General features: G+C 53.0%; 1 protein-coding gene across 9 annotated transcripts in view; it reads left to right on the forward strand.

The window, feature by feature from the left end:
* Positions 1-15695, forward strand: part of SLC8A1 (solute carrier family 8 member A1) — a 103472-nt gene that overhangs the window by 11951 nt on the left and 75826 nt on the right. For 8 of the 9 annotated variants that reach the window (XM_068675482.1, XM_068675490.1, XM_068675486.1 and 5 more), the window contains one exon: positions 12056-13891. In XM_068675482.1, coding sequence (XP_068531583.1) covers positions 12056-13891 — 1836 coding nt within the window. Of the gene's footprint in view, positions 1-2263; positions 2670-12055; positions 13892-15695 lie in introns of those variants that run through there. The other variant, XM_068675483.1, reaches the window with a different exon arrangement.

Genomic DNA, 15695 nt, shown 5'->3' on the forward strand with positions numbered 1-15695 from the left:
TGTGTTTGCAATGGTAGGTGTTCACTTGCATGGCTGCAAAGAGAGACAGGGAAGGAAAGGGAGATACTCCCTGAGTTAGACTCTTTCTTTCACAGCCCGGCTCCACCTTTCACTTGGGGGCTTTGAAAAACAAAGGTCTGAATGCGCCTGGAAAGATGTGTGTGAGGGTCTGGAGAGTGGGGAGACACCTTCTGCCAGCCTCTCAGCCTCACATCCCTCCTAATCAAGATCTTTCCAAGCAGATGAAGGCAGCTGTCTGGTATGGGTGGGATAACGCCACATCTCCTTTCACCTTTTCTGTCCCATGTGGTTAAAGCTGGGTGATACAAGGCATGGGCTAGCGAGCACCACCATGAATGCTGACAGACTTTGGTTTTCTTCAACCCCTGTTCCACAGATGTCCCAAAACAACCTTAGGATGGAGCAGCCTTCCTGAGGGTCTGGGCAGGAGGCACTGGGAGAGAGGAGCATGCCTGGGGGCAGGCAGGGAGAGGTGAGCTGGGGAAGTGCCTGGCTTTTTGGGGAGCAGCTCACCAGCTAGCAGAGCTGGCGTCCTGGTGCTCCCGAGGAGTTGTGCGCCGTGTTCAGCGAGACAGCTGGGAAGTAGGTCAGCAACACAACCGAGGGAAACGGGGAGCTTTCGGGAGAGCTTCACGGCTGACAGCTAATTAAAATCTGAGCCGCACTGCTTACCGTTGCAGCGATTAGATTTCAGCGTGCGGGGCGAGGAGCATCAGCAGGGATTGTGTTTGCTGCGGGCGAGCCGCTTTCCTTGTGCAGCGCCCTGCGTCCCGCAGCCGCTGCCAAACCAAGCACCAGGGAGACACAGCCAGGTCCGGAGCCGGGTCTGGTGCCCCGTTTAGTTGTGCTCCCTCTACATCAGTCACCCTGGTGGGAGAATCAAGTCCCATCCGATCACCACGCGTGGCCAGATGCAGCTGTGCTCTTCCCCTGAAGAGTTTAAAAGAGGTGAGGCTGACAGTCAGAGTTAGCTGTTGGACACAAAAAAGTGTCTTCTCTAAGCCAAGTGATTTGGAAATTATGTTCATCCAGCGTGTAGGCAATAAGCTCTTAAAGTGAGACCAGAGCTACATACCAATCGCAGCTGTAAGGCCAATAACAGCTAGCTGGCTTGCTGGTTCGTCACCTCATCACAAAGAGCTTTAAAAGAGGGTGTCGGGATGTTATCCGTGTCCGACACCAGATCCCAACCAAAGAAACGCAGTTTCCCATCCCCACTGGCAGAAAACAGTGATGTGGAAATGTCACCCTCCCCACCAGAAAAGACTAGAATAAAAAATTAAAAAAGGAAAGAAATAAAAGCACAAATGAAGTCCACAAACAAGCCATAAATTGCAATGTGGATTGGATGAGGAGGAGAAGGTGTAGGACGGGGCAGGAGCTGCAGTAGTGGCTCTGCTTCTCCCGGGTTCATGTTGCACCTGAGCAGGAGGGCCACGCAAGGTCACCGGGTACTTGGGGCTACCAGTGCAAGGGTTATTAGCTTTGGTCCTATTTTAAGTTCCTAAACCCACAGTTTTGCCTGGAGGGCAGGACAACGGGTTCATCTGCTCCTCGCCGGAGCCAGCGGAGGGTGGAGGAGCCGCTCAGGCGCGGCGGCAGGGGAATTGCCCACAGGAAGGGCGCTTGGGCCAACCTGAGGTGCACCAAGTCCATCTCCTCCGGGCTGGCTGGGGCTGCCGGCTTCCCGCAGGGCCTCCCAAACCCACTGACCCTCTTGTGGGGACAGGACGCTTGGAAAGTTCAGGGGCTGGCCTGGAGGTGGCCAGAAACAGGTCTTGGGAGGATGCTAAATGACCCACAGGTCCCTAGCCTGTCACCCCACAGCCCCATGGCACCCACAGCCCTGTGCAAACACCATGATGCTGGGGATGTGAAGGGGGGGCTGAATCCCAAACCAGGGCCCTTTGGGACACCCCAAACCTGCTGCCTCCCCACAACAGCAATGGGAACAACACGGGCACCCCTTGCACCATCCTTCCTGGGGCTTCCTAACCCAGGGCTGGGGGAAGGAGAGGGTGTACGGGGGGGGGCAGCGCCTGCCAGCAGCTCCCTCTGTCCTGCAGGGTGCAAACTGGGTCGGGCTCACCCCGGGAAGCTGCAAGGGGACAGGATCGGGACCCGGGGTCAAGCGGGGCAGGGCTGGGGGCTGCCCCAGGCAGGGCGGGCAGGGCGGCCGGGGGTGGGTCCGCAGCCAGCCCTGCCTTTCAAAGTCCCTCGCTCCGAGGAGGAAATCGGGAAATATTTCCAGCAGCAGCAGCAACAGCAGCAGCAGGAGGAGGAGGAGGAAGAAGAGGAGGAGGAGGAGGAGGAGGAGGAGGAGGGCCGGCGGTTTTCTCCCAGCCCCCGGAGGGATGCGGAGGGAGAGGAGGCTGCCTGCGGGGCGGGCTGGCTGAGCGCATCCCGGGGGCTGTGCGTGTGTGCGCTCCCTCCATCCCTCCCTCTCTCCCTCCCTCCCTTCATCCACCCTCCCTCCCTCCCTTCCTCCTCCTCCTCCTCCTCCTCCCGCCCGCCCTCCCGCCGCCGCAGCCGCGCACCGGGGCTCCGCCACCCCGCGCCCCGCCGCGATGCCCCGCCGCTGCTGAACCGGCTCCGGCTGCTGCTCTCCCCCCCCCCTCCCTTCTTCCCCTCCCCAAACCCCCCGACAGGTAGGTCCGCGACCCCCCGGCCCTCGCCCTGCCCTCCCCGGCATCGGGGGGGGGGAGCTGTATTGGGGGGGTCCCCGGGATGGGGGGAGGTGGGATGGGGATGGGGAGCCGCTGGGGGATGCTGCTGTCCCCCCCCCATCTTCCCCGGGCCGGGAATGCTTTTTGCAAGCCAGCCGCGGTACCTTTAGGCGAGGCGCTTGGGGCTCGCCTCCCTCCCTCCCCCGCCGGCCAGTCGCGACATGTCGCGACGGGAGGCGCGCCCGCGGGGAGGGGGGGTGCCTCCTTTCGCCCCGAGGGTCGAGCGTGCGGGAGCGGGGAGGGGGCCGGAGAGAGCCCCCCCCCAAGCCGGGGGTCTTACGGGCATCGTCCCCCGGGGGGAGCCGTGCCTCCGCCCGGCGGGGTGGCGGTGCCTGCAGCCGGGCTGCCTCGCCTCCAGCCCCGGGGATGGGGGGGGGGGGGGTTCTGCCTTGATAGGGGTCCCGAGGCGAGTGGCCGGAGGCACCTGCAGCCCTCGCCGAAAATCCCCAAATCCCCGTTTGCTTTTCCCCGAGCGGCTGTGCCTTTCCCCGAAGGGCTGGCGCTCGGCAGCGCTCATCACGTAGGCTTTGTCTAGGTGGAAGCATGGCTGGGGCTCTTCCGTCATCGCGAGTTTAATTCTTTCATCGTAGCCTTGTTGCTTCCCCCCCCCACCCCCCCCAGCCGTAGCCGTGCCCGCCGCTCGGCTCCGGCTCCGGGGCGAAAAGCGAGCGGCCGAGGCGTTGGAGAAATGCAGCAAGCACCAGGGAGAGGACCCGAGCCTGGAAAGGAAAGCCGTAGTAAAACCACAAGGTCACGGGCGTGTGGGTGCGAGCGGCTGATTTCGGGGGCTCCTCTCGCTGGCGCTTCTCTTGAAGCCGTTCCTCTCATCCCTGGAAAACCGGGAGGCAGGCGATGGAAACGGGGTCTGAAGGAGGCTGGGGTCCTCTGGGTGCTCTCCCGGTGGTGTTCTCGGGCTCTTTCTCGCTGCCCCGAAGAGAAGAGGTGTGCTTTTGTTCGGAAAGGGGACGCTGGGACGCCCGCACGTTGGAGTGGTGGTGGCAGCCGGGAGAAAACAGCTGGGCTGCGTGGCTGGGGCAGTGGGCATCGCCAAAGAGAGGCAGCTGTGCTGGCTTGGGTGCGTCTGATACACGTCTCCTTCTCACCTTTTCCTTCCAGCTGGTTCTTCAAGAGCAGCTTTGCCCCTTTTCCAGCAGTTAAACCAAATGGGGGCGCAGCCAAGCATTTCTAGAGCCAGAACCCACCGGTCAAGCCATGAATCCCCCCCCCCCCCAGCACCTCCCCAGGAAAGTTGAACCCTCTCATACCCACCAGCCCTGTTTCTCTGGAAGCATAAACAGCTCCAAAGCCAATGCTGGGGAGCTGGGGAGCTCAGAGCTTGCCCTGAGCCAGGGTTTGCATTCAAGATGTTTGGGGATGCGCTCACTCTATCCTCGCATCCCTGAATGCCAACACCAACCAGCAGTGATCAGCCGAGGAAATTTTGCCTGCTTCTTCTTTACCCAACTCTCACTGAGCTCTTTGAGGTCTTTGGTTGTAAATTGCTCCTGAGATGTCTGATCTGGGTCTGGCCAGGCTGCAGCAGGTCTGCTCTCTTGGCACTGCTGTACCCAGCACAGCATGGACTTGGCTCGTGTCCTTGCTCTCAGGAGTCCCCACAGCATCATGATGATGATGCCACAGAGGTACAACCATTTCTCTGACTGTCCAAACCTTTCTTTCTCTGCTCAGGACCTTCAGGGTTGCAGTTTCCTGGCATCGCACCTAGGACAGAAGTTGGTTTTCCGTTTTGTTGCTGGGTCCATACAGCCCTGCTGGCTTCTGGGGGAAAAGCCCCTCTTCTCCAGCATCCTAACAAAACTCACGCCTTGTAACAAAGCCCAGTGTCCTCCAAAGTTTGGGCATCTCTGGAGGACCAACCTATTCCTCTTGGACAACACAAATGGCGTGTGATATGGGCACTGTGGATAACCTGGAGCAGTCCAAGTGCTGGATGCCATGATCCACACGTGTTCCTAGCTCACAGATGTCCTGGCTGTGCCTGGGTCTGCAGCAGGGTGCTCAGGGTGCTGTTTGGGACTGTGGCATCCCACATGGGCTGAGCTCCTGGCCGATGCATGAATGGTATCTCTCCAGCTCTTTTCAGGAAGCTCGTAGGGACTTGGCCTTCTCCACTATCTCTACCCCTCTGGCAAGTTTAGCTGGAATTGGGGGGAGGTGAGGGGAGCGAACAGACAGACAGACAGACATGGAAAGTGTGATTTCATACGCCTGGCTTCCTAAGGAAACCTGGCTGCAAATAGAAGTGAGATTTGCTGCTGCGAAGAGCTGCTGGGGAGCCGCAGGAGGCGGATGAGGTGGGGGCTGGAGGGGTGGCTAACCCTGCTCTGCAGGCAGGTGGCCCAGGCCCTGCATGCCCGGGGGGGCTCAGACTTTCTTTCCTGAGATCTGGCGGTCTAAAATCCTGTGTGTCTGCTCGGCACCGGCGTCCGGCTCCCTCTAGAGTCAGCGGTGTGAGCCTCTGGGCGATGACCACCCTCCACCAACCCGGGCTGGACACCCAGCTGAGGGATGGAGACCCCCAGCTGATGGATGGAGCGCACCGAGGTGGCCTCCAGCCCAAATTAAGCTGCCCCAGCCCTTTCCCCATGCACGTGCCCAAGGACTTCTCCCACCTCTCCATCCCCGGATGGGTGCGGGGAGCTGGGGAAGGGGGGAGCTGCTCTCTTGAAGCCTTCTGCTCCTTCCCCCCGTAGAGCCCAGGAGCACATCCCACCATGTAGGTGACCCCCACAGAGCTACCAGCCCAGGGGACAAATGGGAACAGGCAGGCAGGGAGGAGAGCAAGCCCTGTCCTACAGAAACCCTTGGATCTGGGCAAATTCTTCCTTCCCAGCCTACTTGGGAGTGCAAGGATTGTTAGCGGTGTTTTATCCTCCCAACAGTCATTTTACAGAAGAATTGGATGCTTCTCAATAAAGACAAGGCAAAAAAAAAAAAAAAAAAAAAACAGGTGGTAGGGATAGAGAAATGATCTGGAGACAGCAGCAACAAGGAGGAGAGATGTTTAAAAAAATACAGCACAAAGAATTAAGAATTAAGAATTTCTCCCTTGCTTCTCGTTTCCTGGCATTTTCGTCTCTGAGCTCGTGTATCGCAGGGAAAAGAGACAACTTGCCGCTCAGCCTCGATGCATTAAAAAGCAAAGCTGGAGACTCCCTGAAAAAAAAAAAAAAATACAATTCCAAGCTCAATCTTTACAAGCTGCCCCCAAATTCAACCAATCTGGCTGAAATTTTTTATGGGGGCTGATTTATTTTCTCTATTTATCTGTTTATTTTGGAAAGTTGCTGGGGAGATTGTGGGAGGGGATTGGATGCTGCATGCAAGAGATAGATAGGATACTTGGAAAAATCAGTTGCGGACTGATAATTGTTCTAACTTTTTAATGTCCCTTGCAGAAAACAGTGTGGCCTGGTGCGTATTTTACTCGATTGGCTTCATGGAGGGCTCATGCCTCTGACTATATTTGGAAAGGTTTTGATGGGTTTTGTACTGATGCAATCAGGATGCTGACGGCCTGGAAATCATTTTCCCGATGTGGAGATCCGGAGGGTCACGGGCAGGGGATGCCAACAGTTTCGGAGTGACAGAGCTGGGTGGAAGGGAGAAGGAGCAGGGCTGCGAGCCAAGGGCTTTCCAAGCTGCCTTTAAAGTGCCATCGTGCTCCACAGCCCTGCGTGGCAACGTGGCTTTTGGACACTGCAGCTTTCCTCCACGGATTCAGAGGTCCAGCCAGCGTGGCTTTTGGCTCTTCTCTTGCTTTCATGGGTAAAAATCACAGCTGGCAGGAGCTACTTTTTACCAAAGCTGCGCCACGCAGCAGTGCCCAGATCAGGGCTGTTGGCACCCTCCTTGTGTGCCTCAGCTGCAGGAAGCTGCACCTAGACTCTTGGCCGATTTCCTGACTGATGGTCAGAGACCAGTTGATTTGTTGGGGCTTTTTTTTTTTTTTTTCCTACAGTCATCACATCTTTCCCCAGCGCAGGGTTTGCTCAAGCCGCCCTGCTGTGAGGCAGATTGCTGCTTTCAACGAGGCGCAGGTGTACCGGCTCCTGCATGGCCGGGAAGGGTCAGGAGGAGGTGGAGAGGTGTTAGCCCTCTGGAGACAGGGCTTTGGGTACAAGTACAGTCCTGCAGACGAGGCGTGCAAAGCTTTCTGCAGGAAAACTGCTCGCATTTAACTCTTAGGTGCTGCTCTCCTCCGAGAGAACCTGGGAAAGGGGTGCAGGGATTCGGAGACCTCAGGTCTCAGAGGATGCTGCTCCCACCTCCCGCACACCGGTGACACAGCCGTGGGGACACTTTCCCATACAGGCTGGCAGTAAATTCACCGTAACGATGCTTATTGTGGAGCTGATGTCGCAGTGGGGTAGGCACAGCCGGGTGGCTGTGACGGTGTGAAGGCTGCTGTGTTACAGCTGCTGTGTTACAGCGTTGCAGAGTGCTCGCTGTCAAGTGATGGAGAGAGAATTCCCCACGGAAAGTCTCTCTTTTTTTTTGTGGCCACTCCTTCCTCGCGAGCCCAACCTTTCCTGCCCAAGCCCTGTAACAAAGGCAGCCAGGCTAGAGCTATTTTTTTTTTCGGCGCTCTGAACAGCGATGCTGCTACCAGCCTGTTGCAGACGGCTGCGAACTTCATCGCGCAAAGGTGCAGGAAAGCAGCGGGAAGGGTCTAAAAGTGGATACGGCCCGGGTGCCGTGCCCAGATGGGAGCGGGACTTTTGGGAGGCTGCTGCAAAGGAAAAGCTCTGTGCTGCTGAAGTGCAGAGCAGCTCTCAGGCTGGCTTTGCTCGCAGCACGCAGCCAGCCTGGAGGAGCCTACCTTCAGCCTGGAGGAGCTCGTGGCAGAGCAGAGGCTAAAAGGCTGCTCTCTCCCCATCTGGCAGCTCCGGAGCTGGGGGGCCAGAGCACGAGCTGGCAGCAGGAGCTCTCTCCTACCAGCTTGTAAAGCCCAGGACTAGGGGAAAGCCTCGAGCTCCCTTCTCCAGACAGAAGGCAAACATCTCTGCAACCCTCTTAGCCTTGCTGCGGGCAAAAACTGGGGTTTTACAGCACTGAAGGCTGGAAGGAAGGCTGGCCAAATGTCCCTTGGATGGGGTCTGGATCTAAACCGAGCTTGCCTCAAAGGGACCATGCGGCCCCTTGCAGGCTTTCTCCTGTGACTGCAAAAGCAGCTGCTGGCACTTCGGGGAGCTTCTGGGGAGTGAGCTGGGGGCTGGCTCTGCTGGCTAGCTCCAGCTCTACCTGAAAGCCTCCAGGCAGCCGGATCAGGGGGAAAAAATGAGCTTTGGGTCTGCCCTGTGGTGTAGGGTTGATGCTTACGGGCAGGGCTGTGCTGATCCAGGGTGGTAGCTTGTGGTTCGTCACCACACGTGTACAGCCAGCTCGTGTGTTTGCTTTTCTTGTTGATGGCCTGGCTGGGAAATGCAATTGAGACACCTTAATGAAAAGCTAACAAAGTTGGCTTTGAAGGGAAGGCTGGCATTCTGGTAGCCTTGCTTCTCGTTAGAGAATAATATGAATGATTTGTCTGGGAATATTCCTACTGCTGGGTTTGCAGCAGCCTGCTGACCATGGGCCGAGACCCCATGCAAATGCCAAGCAAGAGGGTCTCCAGGGACCGAGTTGTTTATTTTGGACTGTGCAAATAAAGAAACGCTGCTAATTTTACAGCAGCTGCTTCTCAGAGAGATTTGGATTGTCAGGCTCTGGTTGTGTATGTGTAGCCAGCATGTTGTGACCAAGCATTTTCTAACCCTCCATAATTCCTGAGCCTGCTGCTAATAACGCTGATTATGAATTGGTTCCAGTAGGAAGGGTGGGGGGTACCCAAATCCTTTTTGATAACCGCACTGCAGAATGTTGGAGGAAGTCCAACATAGGGTTGCTGGATGCTATGGCCACTCAAAGAAGGTTGCCTGCACGTTGCCAAGGCTGGTGTGTTTCTCCTTATTAAGCTCCAGCCCTTCTCCACCCATCTGGGCTCTAAAGAAAAGCTCCACGTCTCCTGTCTCCTGCTGTCTCAGGGAAAAATGTTGTTTGTACATGGAGAGCTGCATGGAAAGGCCAGAAAGATGGATTGCTCAAATGCAAGCCTCTAGGCTTTGTTCCTCCTGTTTAACGAAATATGGGACTTGATTAAAAAAATATATATTTGTGTTAGAATGTTTGAAAGGGAAGAACATGGCAAATAAAGTTCAAGTGACTTATTAATCTGATTTAGTGAGTAGTTTTTTTTTTTCTGGCTGAGACTTCCAGTGCTCAAATCCTTTTAAGACTGCAGAGTTGGTCCAAAGTATGATGGGACTCTTCTATTCTTTATGACCTAAATCAGTGACCCAAAGCATAATATTTTCTCTAGAACCATCTGTTTTCTCCTCTTGCCAAGGGGATTTCACAATGCCTGGTTGCTCTGAATAATTGTACATGTGCAAGGATATGACTTGCCACAGGGAGAAAATTAACTGAACAAGGGCAGGTGGATGCTTTGAGTTTTCTATTGATTGAAACTATACTACCCTTTAGAAAGAGAGGGTGAAGAACAACAGAGCTGAGTAATATTTCATGCCCACACCAAATTTTCCTTAAGCCTACATATTTTGGAAATTAATTAATTAATTAAATGCTTAGGAGTTATCTGGGATAAATAGAGTAGATACCAAGCCAGCTTGTGTTTTGACAGCCCCTTTATCAAGCATCTCCAAGAGTCGGTTTGAAGCAGGGTGAAACACGGTCAGGATTACAGATGTTGGGTGACTAATTAATGTTTCGGCTAAACTTCAATGACCATGAATGCACATCTGTTTCAACTTAGCTATCTGCAAAATGGCATACAACAAGGTACACTTCTTTGTAAACATCATGTTTTCATTTATTTTTTACTTAAGATCTGTAAGCGACGACTAGAGCCTGCATTATTGGGAAGCAGAAGGTGTCTGGGGACTGTGACTTGGGGAGAAATGTTTGGGGTTTCTGACTCCAGCAGCAAGAGCTTCTCGTAACGTTAGCAGGATTTCCAATGCAAACAATTCCTGTATTTTAAATTGAGCTTCATACAGGAGACACGCTTTTTCTTGTTCCTCTTATCTGTTCTTATCACCCAGCTCTCTGAATTGCTCACTTCCTGCTCGGTGTATCTTTTGCCTTACTTAATTAGAAAATTGGGAGGGGGCTGCGGCAGAGAACAACAATTCCCGGTGAGGAGATGCCATTTACATATAACTGTCTTAATATATTTTCAGTATTATTCTTCCCTCCCAATAATCCCACTACAGCATGCTTCAATAAAAGCAAATCGAGCGGAGGGCGTTCATCCGTCGTTACAACATCTCTGTAAGGAGTAGATCCCGTAACGTGGGTGCGAGATGGTACTCACTCCTCCAGACACTTCTTCCTTCGCACGCAGGCTGTCCCTGCATAACGAGCCCCTGCCCTGATGAGGAGGGGTGATTTCTGCATCATAAGGAGAGGGGTGGTGGTGATCAGGCGCTCCTTTTCGAGGAGGCGTTGGTGTGTCCCTGTTGGAGGGTAAATGCTTCTCCCTGGGAACTCCTGGCTGTACGCTTGCAGTCAGCAGTGCTGGCTGTGCTGAGAAACAAGCCCTCTCTGAGAAGGAAGAGGGAAGGTGAGCTTTGCCACCCCGCTGGGGTCACATCTAAGCACAGGTGACAGCTGGGATGCTGTCACTGGATGCAGCCTTTAGCACAGATGGGCTGGTCTGCAGCTCCAAGCGCGTGCGGCTAAGCATCTGGCACTGAGGGACAGTCGTGGCACTGAGGGACAGGGTTTAGTGATGGGACTTCGTCGGTCAGGTTGGTGGCTGGACTTGATGATCCTGAAGGTCGTTTCCAACCCAGATGATTCTGTGAGTCTATGATCTGTTGGGCCCGGCGCTGTGTTTACTGGGGGGCAGGCAGGTGGCAAACGGTGGGGTGAGACCTGCCAGGTATTATAGAGATGTCGTCTGTACCTCCTGCTCATGTCTGCATCTCTGGTATGGACCTGAGAATATTACCCCTCCCTTAAAAGCTGAAATCTTTCATGACTAGGCTCTTGGTTTTGTTTCTGGGCTGTTGTTTTCTTTTTACGAGCAAAACCTGTTCAGCCTTCTGTAGGCTTCAGCAAGGTAAAGGTATCAACATGCTCATTTTCCTCTCTTCATAGAAGCGTTTTTAAGTACTGTGTGATTAAATTAACTTGGAATGGAGAAATGTAGTATGGCAAAGGCTCTCCTTGAGGAGAAAATATAGCTTTAATAACTAGGAATCTGGCTTTTATTGCCTAGTAAAATTGAGAATTTAACACTGAGCATGCTCAGGTTTTTGCACTAAGCATCTCTATGTAATTTAAGGCATCTGCTCTGTAGGTTTATGCACTGTTAACTAACTGCAAACCTCTTTAACAGCTCCCCGACACTGCTGGAAAATCCTGAGGCAGGACAAGGGCAAGTACTGCTGTCATGCCTGATGACTGATGTTGTAAATGGAGTGAGAAAGGCCCTTGCAGGGGAAGCCGGCAAAGCTGACCTAGTGGGAAAAGAGCGTAGGGACAGGCTTCCTCTCGAAGCATGCCAAGAGAGCCATGCTTGGATGCATATGGGGCTCTTTCCAGTTTTGGGAAGGTGCAAAGTGATGCACTGTGGAAGAAATGGCTCCAAAATCATTAATTAAAGACTGCCCTTCTGGTGCGCCGTATGACCGAGGTGCCGTTAAGAGCAAGGTTTTGCCAAGGCTTGAGCTTGCTTCGCGCAGATATGGAGTAGATGCTTGGGAAGGACTGTGAGCAAGAAAAGGCTATAAAATATGTCCTTTACAGTGAATAAAAATATTCCAAAAAATGATTGGACTATAGTAGATTTCCCTGTCCCTTCCTGCTCTTCCCTGAATTCCAGTGCAGGAGTGCTCCATCATTTTGAAACATGAAACACTTCTGCCAGCCATGAAGCAAAATAACGAGTTTTAATTAGATGAGAAACAGGAAAATACAACTGAAGAAATAAGCTTTCAGCAAAGAGAGAGAAAATGGCATTAAACATCCATGTAGCTGAAAGGGGTAGGTGCTAGCCCGCTGGTATCATCTGACTCAGTCCTTGCTCGGATAGCTGAACTAAAGATTTGTACGTGGAAAGCTGCAGTGGTCATAACACGGTTAGGGCTCATTAGATGGGTCTTCTTGAGGAACGGGGTAATTTGATTATACATTTGGGAAAGGTGAGAAATAAATTGTGTGGAAAAGAAGATCTGTTGTCTCTGGCCAGCCTCAGTGCATCTTTCCTTTTGTCTCCGCAGGTTGAGGACGTCTGGGACCTGTTCGGTGGAAGCGGCCATGTCGCAAGCAACTCACCCACCCACCTTTCTGGTGAACTTCCAACTCCTGAGTGTTGTGGTGGTGCTGCTCGTCCATGCAGATGGCATATATGCAGAAAGCCCCAGTGAAGTGCCTGCGAACAAGTCTGAGGAGTGCACGGGCTCGTACATCTGCAAAAAGGGTGTGATTTTACCAATATGGGAACCCCAAGACCCCTCATTCGGTGACAAAATAGCTCGGGCAACAGTGTATTTTGTAGCGATGGTGTACATGTTCCTGGGAGTATCCATCATAGCCGACCGCTTCATGTCCTCCATCGAAGTCATTACATCCCAAGAGCGGGAAATAACCATCAAGAAGCCCAACGGCGAGACCAGCAAAACCACAGTGAGGATCTGGAATGAGACCGTTTCCAACCTCACGTTGATGGCCTTGGGCTCATCCGCTCCCGAGATCCTTCTGTCTGTTATCGAAGTGTGTGGTCACGGCTTCACAGCAGGGGACTTGGGGCCAAGCACAATTGTTGGAAGTGCTGCATTTAACATGTTTGTCATCATTGCGATCTGTGTTTATGTTGTTCCGGATGGAGAGATAAGGAAGATCAAGCACTTGCGAGTGTTTTTTGTTACAGCGGCCTGGAGCATCTTTGCCTACACTTGGCTTTACATTATTTTATCTGTGTCTTCTCCTGGTGTTGTGGAGGTTTGGGAAGGCTTGCTCACCTTCTTCTTCTTCCCTATCTGTGTGGTGTTTGCCTGGATAGCTGACAGGAGACTTTTATTTTACAAGTATGTCTACAAGAAATATCGAGCTGGCAAGCAGAGAGGCATGATTATTGAGCATGAGGGTGACCGACCCTCCTCCAAAGCTGATATTGAGATGGACGGAAAGGTTGCTAATTCTCATGTGGAGAACTTTTTGGATGGGACACTGGTGTTGGAGGTGGATGAAAAGGACCAGGATGATGAGGAAGCCAGGAGAGAAATGGCGCGGATCCTGAAAGAGCTGAAACAAAAACACCCCGACAAGGAAATTGAGCAGCTTATAGAGTTGGCCAACTACCAGGTCCTAAGTCAGCAGCAGAAGAGCAGGGCCTTTTACCGCATCCAGGCCACTCGGCTCATGACTGGAGCTGGCAACATCTTGAAGAGACATGCTGCAGACCAGGCCCGCAAAGCCGTCAGCATGCATGAGGTCAACAGTGAGGTGGCAGAAAACGATCCCATCAGCAAGCTCTACTTTGAGCAGGGCACCTACCAGTGTCTGGAGAACTGTGGCACCGTCGCCCTGACCATCATTCGCCGGGGTGGCGACTTGACCAACACGGTGTACGTTGACTTCAGGACAGAGGATGGGACGGCCAATGCTGGCTCTGACTATGAATTCACTGAAGGGACTGTGGTCTTCAAGCCTGGAGAGACCCAGAAGGAGATCCGTGTTGGCATAATCGATGATGACATATTTGAGGAGGATGAGAATTTCCTGGTCCATCTCAGCAATGTCCGCGTGAGCACTGAGGCCTCAGACGAGGGCATTCTTGAGGCCACTCGTGTCTCAACGCTTGCCTGCCTGGGCTCACCGTCTACTGCCACTGTCACCATCTTTGACGATGACCATGCTGGCATCTTCACCTTTGAGGAACCAGTAACGCATGTCAGCGAGAGCGTGGGGACCATGGAAGTGAAAGTGTTGCGAACCTCCGGCGCGCGAGGAAATGTTATTGTGCCCTATAAAACCATTGAAGGCTCAGCCAAAGGTGGAGGAGAGGATTTTGAAGACACCTGCGGGGAGCTGGAATTCCAGAACGATGAGATAGTGTAAGTGAAGCTTTCATTTGTTACTTCCAGTCTGTCATTCTCCTGAAATTAAATGCACGTGGCTACCAGAGCTGCACTGGAGGTGTGTGGGTGCCAGTGAGTAGCAGCAAGCTGTGAATGGTCTTGTGTGCTTTAGGGAGCCTGAAGTGCTGTGTTCCTGCCTTGTTAGCAGATCAGAGAGTGGCAGCTGCTTGGGGGCACTCCACCCTTCCAGCAGCTGGGAGATGGAACTGGTTTGTGAGGCCAGCCTCCCACCTTCTACCCAGGACCTGAGCAGATCTCTGTAGCCTTGAATCTACATCATAGGAGGAAACACCACTGAGCTGGCTGTTACCTCCATCCCCAGGCAGTCACCTGTCTAAATCAAGTGTGTGAATTGTGGTAACCACTTCCCCTTGACTGAGCTCACTTGGGACTGGAACGCAGTCTGTTCCACTGATACTCGCTTTCAGTTGGCTTTGGAGAAAGCCGCCTCTTCCTTCTCCTTTTCTAAGGGCCTGGGTGACTTTCTAAGGCATGCGCTGATAAACTATTGTCATGCAAAGAAACTTCATGGTTAGAATGGAAGTGGAGCCATGTCTGTCTGTTTGTAAATAAAAAATAATAATAATTTTTAAAAAGGGGGGATGAAAGCTGTTGGAGGCTAGTCCTGAGTATTGCTAGGCAGCAGGTGGAAAAACTGTGCTGTAGCTTTGTTTATCACATTATGTGGAGAATGTCAATCAGCCCAGTAAATCACAGTTAAAAACATCTATCCTTGGCTATGTTTTAAAGATATTTTCTTGCTCAGTTGTGGCTCTGCAAGAGCAAAAGCTGGGACTTGTGTTGCTTCAGCCTCAGGCTCTTCCTGCAGTGAGGTCTGTGCCTACAGACCAGGCCCTGCCAACTGTAGACTTGGTAGCAAAAAAACGCTGAGTAGGACTTCGAGCAGTCCCTGATAAAGGTCAGTCTGTGTCAAGAGACCTAAAAGGTGGCTTGGCTGTTGCATCTTTTACAGCTGGTCTCTCAGGAGCCAGAGCAAACCAAAGATGGGGGTGGAGAGTGGGCCTGATGTTCTTTCCATTATTTGTACCTGCTCCACGTGAACAGGGAGAAACACAAAACTCCTGGAAGCAGCAAGATGTAATTCTTAGGCAGGGTATTAGACCACTCGGTGCTTCAGATTCTCGGAAATAATTGAGCAACAACTTCACAGCTCCGGCATTTTGGAGACCAGAACGTGCATGTTGCTCTTGCTAGGGTCAAGAGCACACAATGTGCTATTATTCCTGGTCTGCACTCCTGAACGATAACTGTAGTAGACAGGAACTCAGTTATTTGATTTGATTTGAATTTTTTTTTCCTTGTGAGGGAAGCAGGAAGGTGTCTGTAGAGTTGCAATGAACTAGGCTATAAGGACATCCCCCGAAGGCTCTTTACTTTTTAACCAGGTCACTCGCTGCTAGCAAAACTGGGCTGCCGTCAGGAAGACCTTGATGTTTGATTTCAGTTCCCCCGAGATGTGACGTGATTACGTGGCTTTGAGGCAGTACTCAGTGGGGCTCGGGCTTCCCCCTTGTCCTGCAGCCAGCACTCTTGCTGAGATATCTGAGATATCTGATGTGGGGCTGGGCTGTGCGTCGGTGCTGCTTTCACTCTGCCGGCACGGCGCCGGGTCCCGCCGTGCTGCTGCTGGTGGACTTTCCTCCACTGAACTCTTTGCTGTCAATGTTTGTCAGCAGCGTAGTAAGCAGGGGGTGTGCTGGAATTGGGCTGGCCACATCCTGTCAGGGCTGTGCCCTGGCCTCTCGGGGAGTGCTGGTGT

Source organism: Anas acuta, chromosome 3 (genome assembly GCF_963932015.1).
Source record: "Anas acuta chromosome 3, bAnaAcu1.1, whole genome shotgun sequence".
Taxonomy (NCBI): Eukaryota; Metazoa; Chordata; class Aves; order Anseriformes; family Anatidae; genus Anas; species Anas acuta.